Here is a 23,850-nt window from a genome sequence, read left to right as displayed (position 1 = left end):
TATCTCTTTTATTTGTCTTTATACATTTAATAATCTCAAATCAGAAGAAGTACCATTTCATTGGCTTCTGTTGATCCGAATTACGCTCATCTTATTTTCACTCCGGGTAAAAAAACATTGTAGGTTATATTGCCAAATTTTGAAAATACGCTTGTGACATTACCGTTTCCTGGTTGTTTTTTTTTTACATTTGTGAATAATAAATTTGCATCTGTTGTAAATGTGGTAAGCTATTCAAACTTTAATTAGAAAATAAGATTTAAAATTTTTGAACATATACAAAATATATTGATCGTGATTTCGTTTTTGACGGCAAAGAGTCAGGTATAACGGAAAATATTTTATTCAATAACAACAAAAGATTGCAAAACTGAAAGACAGGTAGAAGTATTTTTTCATGAATATTCTGCAATTGTCTGATGTATCCACGAGATGTAGTTACTAACTTTTGTATACACTCCTGGAGAATTCGGATCTGAAATTGATAGAGAAATGTCTTACAAGAAAGATACAAGATAACAACTTTGAACTTGATAGATTACACGAAACAAAACAGTATTAAATTTCATAAGGAAAACCATAATATGAAGATATACTAGCCGTCAAAATAAATAATTTTTCGAATAGAATCTTCTGTGTATACTTCAAGTCGCTTGATGCATGATTAGTACTTCAAAAGTCAAACAACCATCGTCTCTTATAACGCTGGTGGAACCATTTTCGCAGAAGTCGGTTTTTATCTCTTTCAAAAACATTCTCAATATTTGTAATTCTCAAAAAGTTCATCAGAAAGTAACAATACCTTAAAGATAAATATTCAGTGTCACAAATAATACAAGATGGTCTTGAGAGTAAGATTTTTGGTGCTGATATTCTTTTAACTTACTGTACAGTTTTCCCTTTCTTTGTCTTCGTCGTGCTATTATGTTTCTTTTAATCATATGACTTTTGACGCGACTCGGTATTTATGCATCCTGCGTTTTTGGTTTTTGATGTTAACTTCAAATGTCTTTGAATGCAAATGAATTGTTGCGAAAGCATTTACAGAAACGGAATAATTACATGGCTTTTAATTTAATGTGCCTGTAATAATAAATACTAACCTCCACACCCAATACCAAAAGATGTTATACCAGAAAGTTCCCATTTACCGTCACTGTCTTTGCATACTAGTGGTCCGCCGCTGTCACCCTGAAAGTAGTGAAATCTCTATATTTACCCCGGCAAATTATGATTTTATTTCTTTTCAAGGGAATTCTTGCATTTCTGAAAGCTAAAGATATCGAAGGGCCTCGGTGTCCAAATGGTCTACGTTATTCATATACACTCATCACTATCCTGTCAATATTTAGGTTGTGAATTCAAACACCGCTCGTGACGATGCGTTTTCGAAGCAGATCTCTAAATGATTGCCATTACCTGCCAAAGGTCAGTCGTCCTCTCTCACCGAATCCTCCGACTCCGTCCAATAATAATAAAGAGCTGCGCCATGAGCGCATTATACGCCCGTCGCCCTTTTAGCGCGTCTTTATGCTTTGAATGAATTTAAATGATCAACTAAAAATACTGTGAGCACTGCTCAAATAAATCCCCCCCCCCCCCCCCCCCCCGTCCCAAAAAAAGAAGAAAAAAGACATGCACACACAGTGGTGCACATTAGCACAAAACATGAATAATTTGGCACTATTAAGGCTGCCTCAAGTTTAACTAAGTTTGTGGTTTGATTTTTCACCTATACATTTCTATCTTGTTCACAACACGATTTTTGAACGAATAAAATTCTATAACCTCCAAAGTGTGAAAAAGGGACAGTTTTCAACGATTTTTCAATGAATAAAGTTCCATAACTCCGCAATGTCATATCATATATTTATATAAAACAAGAGTGCACACGCTGAAATGTCTCGCTTGTTTTACTGACCATTGATTTTATGTTGAAAGTCTTAAAGGTATAGGTTTTACTAAAAGGATTACAGAAACTTAACATTTTCAAAAATCTATGACATTGAGGTCAAGGTCAGATAAATTGTGTCAGACAGACATACACCTTAAAATTTTTGTATACACCAAATCTAGTTGACCTATTGCGTATGCTAATTGAAAAACAGACCAAAACACAAAAACTTAACATTGAAATGAACCATAAATATGAGGTCAAGGTCAGATGATACCTGCCAGACAGACATGTGCACCTTAAAATTATTCCAAACACCAAATATAGCTGACATATTGCTTTTAGTATTTATAAAACAGACCAAAACACAAAAACTTAACAATGACCATTGAATCATAAAATTGAGGTAAAGGTCAGATGATACCTTCAAGACAGACATGTACACCTTACAATCATTCCACACACCAAATATAGTTGACCTATTGCTTTAAGTACTTGAAAAACAGACAAAAACACAAAAACTTAACATTAACCAATAAACCATGAAAATTAGGTCAAGGCCAGATGATACTTGCCAGACAAACATGTACACCTAACAATCTTTTCATTCACCAAATATAGTAGACCTATTGCTTATAGTACTTGAAAAACAGACCAAAACACAAAAAACTTAACATTGACCAATGAACCATTGAAATTAGGTCAAGGTCAGATGATACCTGCAAGACAGACTTGTACACCTTATAATCATGCCATACACCAAATATAGTTGACCTATTGCTTATAGTACTTGAAAAACAGACCAAAACACCAAAACTTAACATTGACCAATGAACCATGAAAATGAGGTCAAGGTCGGATGAAACCTGCCAGTCTGACATGTACCCATTACAATAATTTCATACACCAAATATAGTTGATCTACAGCTTATATTGAGAAACGGACCTCATCACGTAACTTTAACCTTGATCACTCATCCATTAAATGAGGTCGAGGTCAGGTGAACTCTGTCTGACGGACATGTAGACGTTGCAAGGAACCCATATACCAAATATAGTTATGCTATTACTCATAGTAAGTGACATCTTCGCTAGCCAAGGGTTACGATCCACTTCCCTCCTCTCCACCCTTGGCAGATTAAGCCAACATTTGTGATAACAATGTTGCGCCATCTATCGGTAGATTAAAGTCACTGAATATATTATTCTTGACCAATGGTAGCACTTGATAAAGCAGGAAACGAAAATATACGTTGACATTCATGCATTTGTGCAAGAAACATACACAGGAACTTCTATAAGTTGATTAAAAACATTCAAATTGTCACTAAATATAGTCGTATGTTTAGGGATGTAAAGACTTGTTGCACAATAAGCAGGTGCATGGCAATTGTTTACATACACTTTCTACATTTACACGTGATCATGTTATAGGCGCTTTTTGATTGGATGCAGCGAGTTTCGACTGCAACCAATGAAAATCATTACCTTGTGTCTCCGAAATTCTATCTCAATCTGCCAAGGGTGGAGAGGAGGGAAGTGGATCGTAATTCTTGGCTAGCGAAGATGAGTAAGTGAGAAATTCATATGACAAAAAAACTCAAATTTTTTTTCAAGCAGTCGCTGAACCATGAAAATGAGGTCAAGGACAATGGACATATGATTGACGGAAACTTCGTAACAAAAGGTATCTGCATACAAGATATGAAGCATCCAGGGCTTCTACCTTCTGAAACATAAAGCTTTATACAAATAGTTTACGCCGCCACCGCCGCCGCCGGATAGTAATACCTATGTCTCGCATACTGCGACTTTCGTCGCAGGCGAGACAAAAAACGGAGCTCATTTCAATAGATATAAACAAGTCACCAAAGTTTCATGAAAACTGCTCAAAGTGTGTTTGAGATATTGTCCGAAAACTGGAAAATTTCCCATTTATTATGAATAAAATCCCATAACTCGGAAATGCAAAATCTAAAATTTATAAAAATCGAAAGGGAGCTTATGTCTTTAGATATAAACAATTCACCAAAGTTTCATGAAAATTGGTGAAAGCTTTTTTGAGTCTGAAGTGTTGACGACGGACGGACGGATAACGGTATACCACAATACGTCCCAATGGTAGCGGAAAAGGGGGTTACACAAACAAACAAATCAACACGTTTAAGTTCGTTTCAACATTGTGACTATGAACACCAGTAAAAACAGTTATGAGCTGCAAGAAGAAATACGACATTTTAGTATTCGTTTGAATTTCAAGGATAAGAAAAAAAGATACATTACCGGAAGACAAATTACGTGCAAGATATATAATACTGATTCCCAAAAAATCAAATCTTACATTGCAGGCATCATTCCCTCCTTTCCCAGCACAAAACATGTTTTCTGTAATTTGTCCTTGTAAGTTTGATGTTTCATTGCACATGTAAAGATCGTCAATTGGCACTGCTGCTTGCTTCAATACAAAAGGGCAACACGTGCCTAAAATAAAGATACACAAATTGTATACAACACCCTTAATAACAAATTTAAAGCATGTGCTTTGTCACTTTTATTGTAAAAAAACCCAATTATTTGGAGAACATTCATTTGAGAAATGAGAGAAAACTTTGACATAAATGTATGATATACTTTAAAGGAATTTACTTGGCAATGGCATTTCACAATTACCGTTTTATGGTCATGTCATTGACAAACTTATTTCACTTCTTGAGTTGTTGGCTGCTGTCTACTTGACGGATACCCTATATATTCTTGTATTCATATATGTGTACGAGTTTCCTTCTTCAATGGATAGACAAAAGTTATAGAATACTTCAATTGCTTCATTAATATAAAAATGTATGATTGCCAATGAGATGAACTATCCACCAGAGTTAAAATGAAGTGGTAGTAAGCAACCATATGCCACCGTACGGTAAAAGTATTGCTTAACTTGTACATGTTTGGTTTTATTTCTGAACTGATTTTTATTGTACGTCTTTCTTTGTACATTTTACTATCCAACTGATTGAGACAAGAACAGAGACTTGTTGAATACTCGATAATCATCTTGAACTCCGCCACCTTGAATTCCAAAATCAAGAACCTCGTCAATGTCTGTCTTAAGTTTATTAATATCGTAGAATTTAGTCTTTATAGCAGATCATTGGTAGTCAAATTAGTTTAAAACTTGTCTAAATTCGTGTCGATTAAGAGTGTAAGAAACCATGATTTATTATTTATTTTCTCTGACTGACGTTGAAGTATTTTAAAAAAATCCTCGCACCACTGTATATAATTAAAACAATTTCCAGTTACGTATTGAGGTGTAATTTAATGATTGTCATTGCCTAAGACCCCAGTAAGGATTTCTACAAGGCAATTACTGTACTGGAAGCGAAATTATCTTTATCGTGATATAAAAACATTAACGCCAGTCAGTGCAAACGTTATTATTTACACATATGCAAATGATAAATAACACTTTAAAAATTTGTTGCGTTTTCTGGATTAACCTTCATCAGGAAAGGTAAAGTCAAAAGGGAACCCAAAAAGAATAACCACATCCACCATATGTCAAATTTTCCTAACGGAGTTTCTTAATAACTACTGCATGAATCAACGTAGAATTTAAGAAAAGTGTGTTATAAACCATGTAAGAAGACTTTTAAAAAGTATAACTATATACCTAGAACTTCTCCAAATCCTGTCACATAACAAAGAGTTCCTGGTTTGAACATTACTTTTGGGAGACATACAGTATCTATTTTATCGTTCAATGTTAGCGGTATCTGTAGCTGAACTAAAGCTATGTCGTTATTGGTACTAACAGCTCCATAATGTTCATGAACAATAATGGTCTTTACTGCTGCTTGTACTGCACCAGGGTCATCTTTGTACATGTGATGCTCTCCAAGATTTGCTGTCCAATGTTTTGTTGATCGATGCCTAGACAAATACAAACGACACAATAAGACATGTTTGTCGTGCAATGACAATATATATGTAGATGTGATATGATTGTCAATGAAACAGCTAGCAACCAGAGAATATTTTTCATTAAACTTGAATGAGAAATATGGAAACAACGGCACTTATAATGTTGATTTTCTGTTTATTATACATTGCCTAGTGACATTAACGCCCTTAAAAATAGTAGTTCAGAGCAGATTTTTTAAATCGTTTAAGATATTTTTGAAGTAAACCTATGGTATAAATTTTATCAAACGACGATGAGAAATAACATGTGATTGCTCGCATAAAATGTTGATTTTCCAATTCGTTTACATTTCAAAGGGGCATAAATCTCACAAAGAGCGATCGGTCCTGATATTTGAAATCATCCGAGATATTGCTGATGTTTGATATAAAATTTCCTTCAATTTCACTCATATCATTTATGTTTACATTCTTTTCTTCTTCAGAATAATTCCTTTATACATTAAAAAATGAAATTGACCAGTGACCTGCTAAAATACAACATAGAAAGTATTAATAAAAACTTTTACGAAGTATAAGAAAGAACTGACCGTTCAAAGCAGTGTGACGCTGTAACTATCCATTCAGGATGAATCAAAGTTCCACCACATAAATGATCACCATCATGTTTCAAAGAAACCTGCCATGGCCAGCTTCCTGGCTTAGCTTCTTGTCCCCCAAATATTCTGTGATCTACGTTTACTGGTTGAATAGATGGTTTTCCACAATTTTTATCATACAAACCTGTTAAAAGACACATAGCGAACTACATTTGCAATGTTGGGGATTAACTTTCAAATAGAAAGAATTCTAAGCAAATTTGTCAACAAGCATCATCAGCACAAAAGCTTAGAAAGGGTTCGAGTATTTTCATTTTAAGAGGGCAGTAGATATCTAAAGAAATTGAAAAGACAAATCATTTACATTTTCGCAGTTAGTTTTATCACCCAATTTTTATCAGTTTGAATGAATTATAAATCTTCTATAAATCAAGCATAAAAATATGATGGCTTTTTCGTTAATAAGGAGCAGTTTACCGATACAAGTTAGAATATACCTTTCAAGGGAGAGAACCTGATGAAATTGCATAATTTCCAAATTGATTGAAACCGGATGTGTTGAAAGCGTATATGAAAATAACGCTTTATAAATATCATGCGTCCGAAAATTCTTTTCTTGATTTACCTTTATCAGGTATTCGAACCAAAACATTTGAAAGTAGATGATGTTTAATTACCTGTATGCGTTAGGAGTTATATGATCAAAATACAACAAGAGAATAGCCAAATTTATCTTAGGTCAACTTTGCCTAAACCTAAGCGGCTCATGCTATGCATGCATTAACCGACATGAATAAAAAAAACAGTTATAACTATAAAAGCAAGGACAAAGCGTATTCTATGTTCCAAAAACTAAGAAATAAAAATTGAATAAAACATTAAATAATTTTGCCTTCTTACTGCATACTATTTCATCTGTTCCGTCGCTACACTCAGATACGTTATTACAAACCAATGAAGAATCGATGCAACTACCATTACCACATCTGAACTCGGATGTTAAGCAAGATGCTGAAAATAATTAAGATCATCAATATGAGCTTGTATTACAGAAAACACTACAATGTTTCACCTGTAATCGGTAAACATTTTGTATTTTTAATTTTACTGTCGTTTCGTTAATTGAACATCATTAACATTCTTTTTTTCTTCTTCTTCAAGTCAATGCCAATACGTTTTTTTTTCAGTCTGTTGGTCCCTCTCGAGTTCCTTCTGTAATATCAGATTGCAGTTACTTCTCAAGATTATTAATTATCGGTTGCAACATTTTACCTGGAACGAAATTGATTGTGAGTTGTGTATTGTTAATTAAACTATCTAAACCATAAGTAAAACAAGAAAGTGTCCTTAGTACACGGATTCCCCACTCGCACTATCATTTTCTATGTTCAGTGGACCTTGAAATTGGGATCAAAACTCTAATCTGACATTAAAATTAGAAATACCATATAATAGGGAACAGGTGTACTAAGTTTCAAGTTGATTGGACTTCAACTTCATCAAAAACTACCTTGACCAAAAACTTTAACATGAAGCGGGCACTATCATTTTCTATGTTCAGTGGACCGTGAAATTGGGATCAAAACTCTAATTTGACATTAAAATTAGAAAGATCATATCATAGGGAACATGTGTGCTAAGTTTCAAGTTGATTGGACTTTAACTTCATCAAAAACTACCTTGACCAAAAACTTTAACCAAAACTTTAACCTGAAGCGGGACGGACGGACGAACGTACGAACGACCGAACGAACAGACGGACGAACGAACGGACGCACAGACCGAAAAACATAATGCCCCTAGGTGGGGCATAAAAATCAAACACAAGATATTTTTTTTTAAACTTACGGATAGGATCACGAAAAGCATATGTTATATTAAATCCACATCTTGTATCACTATCATCACTATGAAATACCATAAACAGAAGGTTACTGGTAGAGGTCAATCTGTTTGGATATGCAGGTCCGCACAATGTCTGAATCAATGTGTCTACGCCATTAGTCCTGTCGAATATTGACATTGAATCAAAATGACAATCTCGTTCATTCTCTACTTCAAAATCCTGTAAACATTATAATGAAAAGAAAAGTTATTCAATTGTTGGTATTTCAATATCACATCATACATTTGGCAATAACTTTGTGTAATCGAATCAAATTTCCATGATATATTACAAACGTGTATTATTATTTTTTTGCGTTTTAGTATTGCATCACCAAATGACATGGCAAATATTCACTGTAAATTTAGATACTTGCATCCAAAAGTCTTTATAGGTTTTTATACAAAACGTAAATTGAATACTGTAAGTTTGAAATATAACAATTGGTAATAAATGACTTAAGGGAGATAATTTTTTCAGATTCATACTCTTCATATGAATATCACCACATGAATAACTTGCTCTCAATTTGATCAGTTTCGTGTATTCAATATGAAAAAAAACTCACCGAGGAAACCAGGCCAAGTTATAATTTTGTACACCAGACTACAAAAGACTCATCAGTGACGCACGAATAAAAAAAAAGTTATAAGGCCAACTCACGTTCAAAGTTGAAACCCAAAATTTTCCGAAAGGTTTTTTTCTAATACAGCTAAGGTAATCTATTCCTGGAGATAGAAAATCCTGAGTTTTCAGAACAATTCCAATCTTTGTAAACTGATAATTCATAAATATGAATATATAATGATATGCCATGTCAACACTAAAGTGCTGACTACTGGGTTGATGATAACCTCGGGGAAGAAACCACCAACAGCAGTGGTTTCGACCCAGTGGTTGTAACGAAAAAACTCATCAAAGATACCAGGCTTATAATTGTGTACGGCAGACGCAAATACACCTGAATATCAAACGCAATACATTACTCCAAACAAGTGACCCCCTTTTCATTCCGAAGTACTCAGTAAGTTCCTCTAATATATTGACCACAATAGTTAATGATCCGTGAGATAGGAAACAAATCAAGTTGTTGGCACAATCCTCGCTACCAGCTAAGTATTAACATCATTTAATGGTTCTATTTACTCCACTGTTGGAAGTTTTATACATTATGAATACTGATTAGGACTAAAGAAACTTAAAATCATATGATTTCGTCCAGCAAGTTTGTTGCATATATTAATTAGGCAAAGGAACAACGAAAAACTCACATTAAAAGTAAGTGAAATAACTTTTCCCACAGGCGCCTCAATAAACCATGAACAGTTAATGTTTGTCGGATATTTCCTTCCGAGCGCATAACCAGGCGATAATATTTCTCCTTGAGAATCATTTTTTGATATAACAGTACCGTTGCGACATAATTTTTCCACTATATTACCGTTATCAACTTCTGTAAAATAAAAACAATTTACGATGTACATTTCAAATTTATAATACAAATCAGCAAAACCGGCAAGAAGAATAGTTCATTGAAATGTTTTTATATTGCCTCCATCAGATTGTCAAATAGAAAATGTTTTTTAAACGTTTATCAACATGGTTATTAAAATCGCCTCTCTCAAACCCAAACGTAGGGAAGCAAACGTAGAGATACCTGTTTTCGTGCACTCTAATTTGTATTAATGTTCTTTTTTCTATCAATATAAAAATAAGGAGGATAAGTGTATAAAAAATTATCTCTATTTATTTATGAAATATTTACCGGTTTTGTTTTCAATTGTATAAGTGATATTAAATCCCGATCCCGATTTGTTATCATCGCTCACAAATGTAAGCACAACCGAGTTAGTCTTCGATAAAACATCATCCGGGAACATCTGTCCACACAAAGTAGTGAGAACATCACCGGATGGAGAAGTTCCATCTATTATTGTCAAAGCATCATATAAACAATTTTGACTGAATTCAATGTCAAAATATGTAAAATGAAGCCTTATTAAGTATCCACTTGGGGCAAATATTCTCCATAAGCAACGAAGTCTAGGATAGTAGTTGCCATATCCATAATTTGGTGACACGATAGAATCAGGTTCTGTATAATATATATCATGGTCACACAGGATCTTTGGAAAAGGTAGAGGCGTAGGCATTTCTGTAGGAAGAAAAAAAAAATTTATTTATTCAAAAAGACGACATACCTAAGTTATTACTGTTTCATACAGTTTTTTATTCCATTCTTAATCAACATTTGATGACTCAATAGTCTAAAAAAACTTATTATGTAATTTCTTCTCCATAAAATTGAGAATGGAAATGGGGAATATGTCAAAGAGACAACAACCCGACCAAAGAGCAGACAACATACATTTGTACATTTCTTAAAGTACAAATGTAATTAAAATAAAAAAACTGAAAACAACACGTTATAAATATCATGCGTCCGAAGCGCTTTTCTGGATTTACCTTCATCAGGAACGCTCAAAGCCGAATATTTGAAAACCAAGGATGTATAAGAACCGAAACAGATGATGAGCTATATGATCAAAAAGGACCTAAAAAAATACATGCATATATTCGCTAGATGATATGATTTTTTTTTTTTAAATAATCAATTTATCGAAAGTAAATTTCTGGTTATTTCAGAGTACACAACTACCTTAAATGAGAGGGGTATAATACAACAAATACTTATTTTTAGTAGGTATGTATACATTACCATTTCATATAAAAAAATATATAAATCTGTGATCTGAATTTTTTTTGTTTTTTCTATTCTTTTCTTCGAAATACGATAAAGACCAAGAACTTTTCACGAGATTAAGTATGCATTACTTACCTACTGCAGAAAACTGCAGAGAAAACCCACTGGTCCCATTGATAGGATCTAACTGGTAAATAATCTTTGCTATATGATATGAGGTTACTATATCCAATGGAATGGTCTGTCCACAATATGGTCCAAACGGAATGCTTAAATTTGGTCCGTCCATTATAAGTATAGAGTCATGTAAACAATATCTGTCTTCATTTAGATTGAAATCAGTGAACCGGAAACGGATACTATAACCTTTTGGTGCTTCAATAAACCATACACATTGGAAGTCAAAGGTTTGATTAAGTTCTGAAGTATCAATGTACCGTGTAGTTTCGTTGTCGATAGTGAACACTTTATTACAAACAAGTTTATCCAATTGATTTGGTCCGCTATTGTTTTTTGTTGCTGAAGAATTAAAATAAGCATTCAATCAATAATATCAGGTGTTATCGGCTATCGGTATGGCAGATGCAAAAGGTAACACAGACAATAATCTGTTACATTTGATGACAAAACCTATTGTATTGCAATGGCAATTGAAAACGTAGACAAACATAAAAAAAAACCAATTGTTTTAAATTAAATCCCGTTGAATCTGCCAACCCGATAGCCGATTATTGGATGTGGTTACACGTATAGACAATAAACTTGAAATACTTAATTTAACAAACATGAAGTAAGTATTTTTTCTTCTTCCTCCTTTCTTTACTCAAACATTTCCTTTATTTTAGTCATCCTTTTCATTTTTTTGCGATCCTGTTTCTGATATTTTGCTATTGTGTCTGTTACTTGTTGATGAGTTGCTGTCTCATTAATGTATCACCCTCACATCTTTTTGTTCATCTGTTCTTCTATTCATGGAAAGTGGTATGCTAGAGGTATTATGGTTTATCAAAATGTTTTTTTTTTTCTCTCTCAAATGAATTCCAATTACCACCCTCATTCTTAATATAAATATCTACGCGATAAACATTGTGTATAAATGTATTCTTATAAAAAGTATTCCTTCCTTCATATCAAACTAAACATACAAATATCAGTATACCAAAAATACACATCATTTATTTAATGATTTATTTAGTTGATTAAAACAAAATAATTAACAAATATAAATCAATTGTTTTAAAAACAATTGTTAAACGGTCTTTCCCCTCCGAAACATGATTAGTTGGTTGGTTGGTTGGTTGATCAATCGATTGATTGATTGATTGATTGATTGATTGATTGATTGATTGCATGACACTCTCTCTATGCGAGGCATCGGACTTGACGTTCATATTCTGACCGAGCTGCGTACTTGTACATCCCGCACTCCCAAACGGACAGCCTAAGGATTTCCTAATAAATAAAAATCCTAACATCTTTTTTTTTCTAATTTTCTCTATTTGCTACGAGAACTGGTACTTCATGATTTCTTTTATGTGTTGTGTGTACATTTTGTTTCAATTTATAGGGGGAAAAAAATGAGTAACATTTTGTCTTGAAAGTTTGACTTTCCATATTTGGATATGGATCTCGAATGTTTTATTCTAATTTTAGGTCCGCGCGCGTGATGATGTTTTGAAGTCACGTGACGCTCGAATATATATGTCTGGAATTTCTTTTCAGGGGAGACCGTTGAACAGAGCACATGTGTACTGATCGGATATTGGTTTTATTATTTACAGGTCATTGATGACGGATCATGCATGCATCTTACGAACACATGTTTACGGGAGCACAGATTTGTATTTTAATGCATGATTAAAAAATTTGATTGTAAGATTTCAGCAATATTTACGATTTTTTTACGTCATTGAACTTTATTTCTCAATCAAGCGGACCGCGTCTAACGGGAACATGAATTGGAGCCGATTTTTGCAGGAATGAATTTCTATTTAAGAAGTTTGTACATCAGAAGGATTGCATTTTTACAGTAAAATGTACAGGACTGAACTTCAAGGCGAAATGGGATTCCTCAAAGTAGAAGAAAAAAAATAAAACAAAAAAGGGGGGGGGGGGAGAGGGGAGGTGGAGGATGGTGGACCTTGGTTGATAAATTAAGATAAGATGTGTGTATACATCATGATAGCTGCAAAGTTTGAGGCTATAATTAGTTCATTTTGTTCATTTTACTATTTCAGCGGCATGGAACCCCTAAAACAATGACGCGTACCATTTTGACAAAAACTTTCCAGTTATATCATGTCGCGACTAACATTTTGGTCAAATCTTTTTTATACGGCTTACGGTTTACGTGTTACAAAAACATAACGACAAATTAATTTGGTAAAGGCAGATAACTCCTTTAAGATCTCACTGGATCGCTTCGATCCAAATTAGGCAAACATTCCTGAGGATGTAACAAACAATTTAGAAAAAGAATTTTGTCGATAACTTTTTTTTGTTACGAAGGAGATGCACACAGATGATAAACAGTGAATTGGGAGATAACTCTTGCAAAGACAATGGTTCGGCTAAGCAGGGTGAAATTTAAAAGCGCATAAACTATATGATACAATATGAGAAATATCTAAGCGACATATTGCGAAACAAATATTTATCGCAAGAACAAAATTAGGCGGAAAAAAAAAATAATAATAATAATCAGAACAAATACAATAGTTCTTTCCACAGAAAAGTGGAAACACCTAATCAAAAATATCGCAGTACATACCATTTACTGCTGACCAGTGCATTGAAAATCCCTCGTATCTGGTCATATTGATGGTCTTGAAAACAATCCGTACATGGTTGCTTTCTATTGTCATATCAAGTGGAGGTTTTCTACCACAGTATTTACCTAAAATTGTACGCCACACAATATACACAGCCAATTAAATAAATATTGTACACCACCCAATACACAGCCAATTAAATAAATATTGTACACCACACAATACACAGCCAATTAAATAAATATTGTACACCACACAATACACAGCCAATTAAATAGATATTGTACAATTGAGGGCAATTTAAAGCACAAATATAAGATAATCTAGTTTTGGAAGATTCTGAAGATAGAGGATATATCAAGTTAATTATATGATTAGCAGTAACTTTTTCGAGAGAATGAGGGAGAGATCACATTTCAATATGTTTGAAATTATCATTAAAAAAATGCAAAAAATGTATGATGGAATGATGCTAAACCACTAACGGGTGGGATTGTGGTTGTTTTTCATATGATGAGGACATAATCTTTCAATCAGTTTAATTGAAGTCTAGAGCTGGCATGTCAGGAACTGGTAGTAGTCCTTTGTTAATTTATGTATACATTATCATTTTGCTTAGTTTCTTCTGTGACCTAATACCTATTCTAACATCGGACTCGGAAATCTTTTGAACTCAGTTTTATTGTGCGTTTTGCTGTGTGTTTGTTTATTCCACATTGGCTAGAGGTATAGGGGGGGGGGGGGGGGGGGTCGAGATCTCACAAAACATGTTAACCCCGCCGCAATTTTGCGCAGGTCACAAGTCAAAAACCTCTAGCGTTTGTTAGTCTTGTGTGGGTTTTTTTTTAAATTATGGTTCATTTGTGTGTTTTGGAGTTTAGTGTAGCATCCATTCCGCTGAACTAGTATACATTATTATTTAGGGGCCAGCTGAAGCTTGCCTCCGGGTGCGGGATTTTCTTGCTGCATTGAAAACCCATTTGAGGCATTGGGCTGTTTTCTGCTATTTGGTCTAGTTTCTGTCTTTTTGACACATTCCTCGTTTCCATTCTCTATTCTTAAAGATACTAAGGGGGCAATCAAAAATCATAAGACCAAGAAAAACAGACAATACCATGGCCAAAAAGAAAAACTGACGAAAAACAAACAACAGTCTACCAAAAACTCCGTAGAAAATTAAAGACTAAGCTACAGGAACCCCTACAAAAAACCGGGGATGATCTCTTTAATTCCGGAAGGGTAAGCAAATTCTGTTGTACTGGTGAACCCAACGTATTGCTGTAATTACCACAAAAAATATCAAACATACCTAACGCTTTTCCATTATCCTGATATACTGCAACATATTTATCCGTGCAATTCTCCTGAGATGCTTTAACTCGGAATCTGCTTAGAAAATGAATTTTGATAAACTGTAATGAAAAGATAAAAAAGAATTGTTCACTTATGGTAAGTTATATTTTATTTGAAATTAAATTTATATTTGCATGATTTTTTTTAAAACTATTATGGAAGAGTCCTGGTCCAAGTTCCAACTCTTTCGAGTGCATACTTTTGTCTATATTTACTGTTCTGTATTTATTATATTGGCATTCTATTAAAACAATGCAATTGGATAGTGTACAAAATAGTGTATTCCTGCAGCACTTCTAATAATGTTTCTGTACAGTCGACGATATAAGAGTAGTACTAATCGAATGGGTAAGAATACGAATAAAAACTTGTTGAACCTCTGCCACATGTAAATGTTAACGTTTTTAAAAGTCAGGATCATCACCATTGGCTGTCTTCACTTGCTTTTTAATTGGGAATTGAGTAAGGGAATGGATAATGTGTATACGCTTGCTTGCATATTGTTGCAGACCGTATATTAACCTCATTGTATTGCTTCATTTGAAGTAAAACCACATCTCCATGGAAGACGAAATTCATTTGTTAATGTCAGCAAGAACACATTTCCAAATAAGTACAAGAGAAAGGCCACTATTAAAGAGCGTATTACTGCTTGCAAATAAGAGTAATCATTTAGCTGCAAAATTTACACACAATTTACCAAAGATATAATTCAATGAGAATATATAAGAAAAATAGAATTTACGTCAATACAGCAATCCAACAACAACACAACAATACAATCAACGAAAAAATCATATAGGATGTCAACATAGCCTTCAACAATAGACGAATGTCTGTACAGTATGTCATGTATGAAATTTCTAGAACATTATTAGAGAAGTTTCTGAGAAAGAATTGTAGTATTTAGAAAAATGTCAAAGGACTTTAAAAACTGTTACAAGTAATATCAAATTATATTAAATTGGTTCAATTAAGATCCGAGATGAACACAAGGAGACAGATTCAGAACATTATCAATCAACACAAAGAACAAACAACACATCACAGTTTCAATGTAGTTCGCTTGTCAGTTTAAACATAACTAGGTTCTAAAGTAAAATGTAGATGCCATATATTGAACGACATTGACTGGAGACGTAATATTGAGACAGTAAAATGAATATGTCCATTCACTTGTTTTTAAATAAAACTGGGAGCAATATATCCACTTCTATTCTATTCCATGCAGTCTATCATGTTGTTTCGTTCTTTGATGTTATAACTGTGTGTAAAGAATGTACTTACCATGTCATCTGGAACAGTAATGTCCCATGTACAAGTCCTATTATTAGGGAAGTCATATGGATTGTATCTTCCTCTGATATTACCTACAGTTCCCGTCTTATTTTTTAACCCACCACATCCAGACAAAGTATTTCCACAGCCTTGCTCGTCGCTGTTGTCACCACAGTCGTCATTATAATCACAACGCCATTTAGCGGGAATACAACCTCCATTACTACATTTGAACTCTGAACTGCTACATTCTACTTCTACAAAAAATATTTTGAAACGTTAAACCCATTGCCAAACACAGTTAAAAGACGTACATGTCCAATAAAAAAAAACCCAGTTTAATGAAAAAATGTAATTCCATTCACGTAGTGACCTGTTGCTGTCTGACAGAATTCTAAAAAGGATATGTAGGTAATTTGAAAAAATGGATTCTAGTTTGTGTGTGAATTTTACCGCATTTCAAATTAAAAGAGAAAGTTGGACCAATAACTCAGACAGTCCTTTTTTACATACATTTCAAATTGATTTAGAAGCAGACTTACATACAGACTTACATAAAACGAATCACTTACGCACACCCATAATTAATCTTAAAAGGTTAAGCACTTTCAAATTATTTTTGACAGCTTTGATTAAACCTGATTGATCTGGTGGTATTGTTCTCTACTGGTGCGCGGTACAATTAAGCTCAAAGACTCGTTGTCTGGTCGACGTAGATACGGATATTTGGTGCTAATCTGCTAATCACACAGCATCTTGGGTTCTAGGTATAGGTTAGTCGCCAATGGGTCAACCATTGTTTGGTGAGTATTCTTTTTTTTCAGCTAGCACGCCAGGAATCCGCCTCAGTTTACGACAAGGGAGTGTTCATATACATATCATACTGTTACCGTCGTAGAGTAGGAGAAAGATACGGATAACATAGCACTGTGGAATCCCCTTTTAGTAATTTGATTCAAAAACGAATGATGTGCGTAAAATGCGTTGCATCATAAATGACCCAATGAGGTCATAATTTCATTTATAATTAGATTAATATTTAACGATTCTATAAGGAACTAAAGAACTTTTTATTTTTTTCAGTTTTCACGTAGTCAGCATTAGTTGTATGGAAAAGTTTGAAGATGCGTGGTAACTTTATTGCGAAATATGACATGAAACGTTGATGCTGTAGTACAAATAGACAGTTTATTCACATTTTTTTCATATTTATATTCATACGGCTATTCCATTGGCACTTCAAATATTTACACTTTTACACCCTAAAATACTGTCGAGATATTACACGCTAGACGTTGCGCATCCGTCATTTATACGCTGGCTCAGTTTCAGATTGAAAATTGAGGATTTTAATGGACTACATTTATGAATAGTGGGCAAGTTCCCCTTTAACTGAAATTTTATTCAACATCTTCTTTCACTTGAAGTATGTATTATGAATTTACAAACTTACTTTGCATTATACAGTTCTCTTCGTCTTTCAAGTTTCCACAGTCGTTCTCACCGTCACAAACCCATTGATACGGAATGCATCTACCATTTAAACAATCAAAGAGATGGTCATTACATGTTCCAGAACTATAAACTGTAGTTGTTATAGCTGAAATAATGTCAACTTTGATTTTTTAAAATAAGTAGACTTTTTTTTATTATTATTAAAAAAGATTATTTCAGACATAGTTCAGAAGACATGAATTTATAACTGGTAACGTTTTGATGTTTTAACAGGTTTGAGTACTCAACAAGCTTTTTCAACCCAGCAAAATGTTGAACTATCTTGTTGAAGTTGTTCTTAAAGTCTTTGGCCATTTAGAAATTCGGGTATTGACGGCGGATATGTCGAGTTAAAACTTGTTTAGATCTGAAGTGATTTAGTCCTGACATATAGTACACATGATTGTCTGTTTAAGATAAAAATACATATCTGTCTTTTAATTTTTTCGTTTATTTGTTGTTTTCTCTGGGGTTTTTTTTTTGGGGGGGGGGGGGGTGGTATGTAGTTGATTTGTAGTCTCATTTGATATTTATGTCAGTTCTCCTTTTAGTCATAATGATATACACCACACATATACTACAAAGGCGTAGGAGTGATTTCATCTGTGATTGTTTCATTCACAGGATAAGAATCTTAAAGTTATCAAATCCTACTGGGAAATGAATATCATATATTCAAACTAAATTGTCACAATATAAAATATTTCCATAAAATTTATAAAAAAGTTATTTATCGCTTCATGTTGTTGTTGAAGGCATTTTTATACAAGATTACAATTTTTTGCACGTTCTTGTCCGAGTTTGCATCAAAGGACATCGATAACCAAACTGCATTAATTTGTATACAAGATAATACATAGCTTTACTTTCAACAGAACTTTAGTTTTGGATAAAAATGTCCTTTTTGTACTTTTTTGAGAAAAATACTCTAAATTGGCCAAAATCTCTTGAAACTGCTATGTTTGGCATCTTTGTTTAACGTTTGGATATTGCATCAAATGCCGTTCTTAAATCAGGTTAATTTCGATCATATAAGGTCACGAATGTTGATCTGTAAGACTAACCAATAGTATCGGTTGTTTTGAATTTCGTTGATGATATAAGCATACGTCCCATATTAGTTGAGGCAAAAAGCGACACTGTATAATTGGTGGATGGACTCAGAGCAGCAATCGTATAATTTAAATTTGAAGCCAGGACAGAAACACCAAACCCTGTTTTAGGATGACCCGTTTCTTCAAATTTTATGCGATAACCTGAAAATTAAATAATATACGAAATAAAATATGTTATTGCTAAGGCTTGCTACCTATAAATCCGAAACAGTATTTCTACTTATAGTTCCAAATCATTCAGATTTATTTATGTCAAGGCTTTAAATTTCAAATAATAAACACATCATAGAAACCAGGATTAAAATTTTCTATGCCAGACGAACGTTTCGTATACAAAAGACTCATCAGTGACGCTCGAATCAAAAGAGTTAACCAGGCCAATTAAAGAACAAACATAAGACAGGTGCAATTGAAGCTATTATTAATAATTTGAAAGTGTATAACATTGTTAACATTCATTAAGGATATGCATAAGTGCTTCATGTTATGTATGACTGGTTCTAAATTTGAGATGAATACAGTAAGAAGAAAGACTGTTTCAGTTTTAGGCTAAACTTTAACTTTCAATTTAAAATGCTGTAAAATGATCTTTTTTACATACATATTTAGCTGATTCAGTGCGTATATTTTTTTGGAAACCTTTTCAAATAGAAAACTTATTTAAAAAAAACTTGCGCTATGATATTTTGCTGTATTATTGACCCACACCCAACATCTCCTTTCATTCATATTGGTGTAGATTTGAATTGATGATGAATTTATTTTCAAATTTTAATAACAAAAAGGTGTTTATTGATTATATCCCCGTCATTTGGTCTCTGGTCGATAGTTGTCTCATTGCATGGCAACCATACCACATCTCCTTATTTTAAAATTTATTCATTATTTGCCACTGCACATGAGAAATTCAATAAAATAATGACATTTGATATTATTCCTAATAATTAGAAGAATATTTACCGTTCAGGATTCCACTGACTTGATTGGGTGGTCTCCATTTTATAGTTGCTGATGTGTCTTTAATATTTGTTACCAGTAAATTTTTTAATGTACCTGACAAAATTGTATTATACATATAGTTAAATTCAATCAAGTGTTTTGAAAAAAAAGACTCTATTAGAAATTTTCATATTCAGAATATGTTGGTCTTATGTATGAAGAATTTTTAAAGTCGTCAAAATGACTTGGTTAACACCTTTGTAACCCATGTTTTCTCAGTAACTGAATATTTTCACGTTCATTCACCAGATGTGTATAACGTCCAATTTAATTTCATGCCTTTGAATTTGGGAACTTGCGGTACAAAAACTGATGTACTTTAATCCGGTCCCCCATGATGGTAGAGTGACACGACCTCGGAATTTTTAAGAAGTCTTTGTGGGTCCCTTAATTACTTATCTGTTGCAATGCATCTATACAACATTCTGACTAAGTTCAGCGACCAATTTCCCACCATCCATATATATTTCCTAGAACAGACATTATTAAGCTTTAATTTGTTCCCTTCTTTGAATTTGCATGGAATGTTTAAAGTTAGAAAGAAGAAAATCAACCAATCATAATGATATCCGACAATACAAGGTGTGTCGAAAGCGAACTTGTATATTTTTGTCCCTTCCGGATTTATGGGCATTAAAATTGCCCGAGCTTTAGAGTTCAATTTCGTTTTGCTTTAAGGTGTACTTGTAATAAGTTATTAGCTAGACTAAGTAGTTGCCTATATTGATTTTATGAAATTTGATTTTTTTCTTTGCATAAGGAAACCTGTATTGAAAACAGGAACGCTTAAAGCTTTTGATGTGATACTTTTTCTAGAACAACTGACATCGACGTTTGAGGCTGCTCAAATTTAATTCGTTGCAGATAATTTGGTCAATAAAAAAATGTTTAAACGCCATTTTTTAAAAAGAAATCCTCTTAGCAGAATTATAAACAGTAACTAATAAAATATCCTCGTAAAATGTTTCTTTTGAAAACATATATTGCCTTGTAAAATGACGTTATTTTCCGACAATTTACTACTTTCATCATACAAAAACGAAAATATCTCTGAACAGCAATTTTTATTAGATGAATGGATTTATCTACATACTGATAAATATATATTCAAGGGTTTGGAATATCTTATTCAACTTACAATCTTTGCCTCATTATTACATAGGCCTATACTCAAAATAATATAGTAAAAAAGGGAAAACTAAATATGTATGCATGCCTCTAGTGGCGGTTTAAAAAGCTTTGGTTAAAAAATATCTGTCGTTTAGTAAAAACGGAAGTGCTACTTGTAAATATATAATTGTAATTATAACGTTACATTATCATCCGACCAAAAAAAAACCAGACACATTTAAGAAAACAATAAGTGAGTGGAAAACAAAGAGATACCGTATTTTGAAAAAATACTATTTCATACGGAATCTCCCATTTCACAATTTGGAAGCACTCCTTCTCTTACACAACCGAAAAGTTGGTGTGGGGTACATGTACATTGTTTTTAAACTGGTTTTCGGACAAATTTTAGGCGAAATCCAATCAATATTGATTCAGAATATTTCGACAGTTTGGTACGACCCTTCTATTGCTCAGTTGGCGTAGGGTATGGGTGTCAGTATCAGTATCTGAATAGACGACATTCCGAACATGTCTATAATAGTATAATAATATTTAAGCCAAGTACATTATCAACGAGGATTAACTACCGCACTCCATCACCCAAAGACTCATTAAATAAAATCATAAATTTAAAAACAGAAATGAGTGTAACAAATTCCAAATACCTGCGTAGATTGTTTGAAACATAAAAACAAGAATATTAATGTGTACACCATATCCAACCATAATTCAATGTATGTGTGTTCGGAATATTGATAAGTAATAATCTGAATAGTGTAATGTAAGATAAACATTTGAATTAGGAAGAAAAACGTTCTTAAATGACCCGTCCTTATTACATCATCACAAACAGACCTTTGTTGTTCAGTAGGTTATGCACGGAGTTTTGAAGTACGTCGTCCTATTAATAACTGGTCATCGTACATAATATCTTTCGTGAAAGTTTGGTAGCAATCCTATAATTTTGGATTAGAAACCAATACAATATTCTTATTCTTCTTATTCATACATTGGAAATTGCATTGTACTGGAAACGATTTGAGTTTGCGCGCTTGCCTTTTATTTGACCGTATAGTTTCCTTTAGATATGTTTTGGATAATATATATATGTATATATATGAGGATACCAAGGAGAGGCTTTTAAAAACGAAGGGAAAAAAAGGCGGAAAAGATCATGGTCAAACATAACTTTTGTTGTTTGGTTACCCTGTTTTCAGCCGTTTACTTTATGAGCGTGATACCATACGAACCGTTGTGTATTTACAATGGATCATTTAAAATATTTGAATATGTAAAGCCTTGTTTGTAACGTTTACTATCAGTTTATGTAGGTACGAAGATAATAAAGAGACGCGTTGTACTGATTGACTTTATACTTGTACCAATTGAGAGTAATAGTTTCAATCCGATTAAACCGAGTGTTTCTTGTAAACAAAACAACATCAAAATTGAGGTAGATGTGGTCTAAATAAAAAAAAAAAAGATAAATGTATAATACTTTGCCAAAATATAGTTTATATCATGCTATTTTCAAAAATGTAATAATAAGTGTGGGTCACAATGTTGTTTTTTTTTAAATACAAGTTGTGCAAAATTGTCAGATTTATCTTAGAATTAAATGGAAAACCTGTTGTGTGAATAGAAAGAAAATAGAAAAAAATATGAGAAGATATCTCTTATAATGTGCTTTCAGAAAATAAAAATAATATTTAGGGTCACTAACTTGTTTCTTTCTACAAAATAGAATAAGTAAATTTACTGTACATTCCTTTATAAAATAAATTTGTATCTAAATTATCTCCCCTTGTATAGCTGAGATGAAAAAAAAAATAAAACAAAACATATACTGTATTTGTAAAAACAATCGAAATAATAAGATAGTAACATATAGTTTTCTTCATTTAGATGAAAAGTCAAACATTCATCTCTCAAAATTTGCATATTTCATTAAAGATCTAGACACATTGTTTTCTGCTATTTTACAATCCAAGTCGACGGAAGGCACCTGGTATACATTGAGCAAATGGAACTCCAAGCATAACAATTAAACCATCGTTTTGAATAACTAAAAAACAGCTACCAATGCGTTGGTTACAAAAATGAAAGATAAATAAATCAAAGAATCTTAAGTTTCTAGAATATCCAAGGAAAGAAAAAAAAACACACACATACACTCGTAAATACATAAAAGTTTTGTTTAATACCATCCTGATCGGATTGTTTTCTTCACAAATTGTGCAAAGGCAATGGAATTTGGGCATCTAGAATGTAATTATTTTTTAAACCGACGTGTAAGCCATTTTGAATATGCAAACTAAGATAATGAAGAAAACTTCAGGTATTGCGCGAACTCAAAGTCAGCGAGACCGGGTTCATCAATGGTGTTCACGTCTCCTTTTATGCATGCATCACCAAGCAGGCATATGCTTTCAGACTCATGTAAACTTGTCGCAATAGGAAATAGAACACAATCGGTATATTCATAGATCAAAGACTATGTTTGTATCTCATGGTCTAAGACTGCAAAACATGTTTTTCGTAAGGTGAGCTACAGAAATAACATGCTGGTCATACAATTCGTGATGGTGACCTTAAACTTGCGCAGTGTCGATGTCAGTCATTGTTCTCTATAACCATCCATATAAATAAAGTACGTATAATGTGAACATGCATGTCTGTAAAGTATCAATTTAGATATGTAAACGCAAAACAATGAGACTGAGG

At 33.1% G+C, this 23,850-nt stretch overlaps 1 protein-coding gene across 1 annotated transcript; it reads right to left on the bottom strand.

Moving 5' to 3' along the window:
- Positions 1–327: 327 nt before the first annotated feature.
- On the bottom strand, positions 328–21,877 carry LOC127708593 (tolloid-like protein 1). Its single transcript, XM_052213583.1, has 17 exons — positions 21,792–21,877; positions 19,975–20,067; positions 18,964–19,155; positions 17,859–18,005; positions 16,415–16,662; positions 15,084–15,186; positions 13,774–13,899; positions 11,139–11,522; positions 10,065–10,454; positions 9,571–9,752; positions 8,263–8,479; positions 7,315–7,425; positions 6,406–6,598; positions 5,565–5,824; positions 4,236–4,375; positions 1,104–1,191; positions 328–475 (listed from the first exon to the last, which is right to left on the bottom strand). The coding sequence occupies exons 1-17, from the start codon at positions 21,850–21,852 to the stop codon at positions 396–398; spliced, it is 3,015 nt and encodes a 1,004-aa protein (XP_052069543.1). The 5' UTR covers positions 21,853–21,877; the 3' UTR covers positions 328–395.
- Between the last annotated feature and the right edge of the window lie 1,973 nt (positions 21,878–23,850).

The sequence above is a fragment of the Mytilus californianus genome, unplaced genomic scaffold (genome assembly GCF_021869535.1).
Source record: "Mytilus californianus isolate M0D057914Y unplaced genomic scaffold, xbMytCali1.0.p SCAF_7, whole genome shotgun sequence".
NCBI classification, from domain to species: Eukaryota; Metazoa; Mollusca; class Bivalvia; order Mytilida; family Mytilidae; genus Mytilus; species Mytilus californianus.
This window is presented reverse-complemented; position numbering and strand designations above follow the sequence as displayed.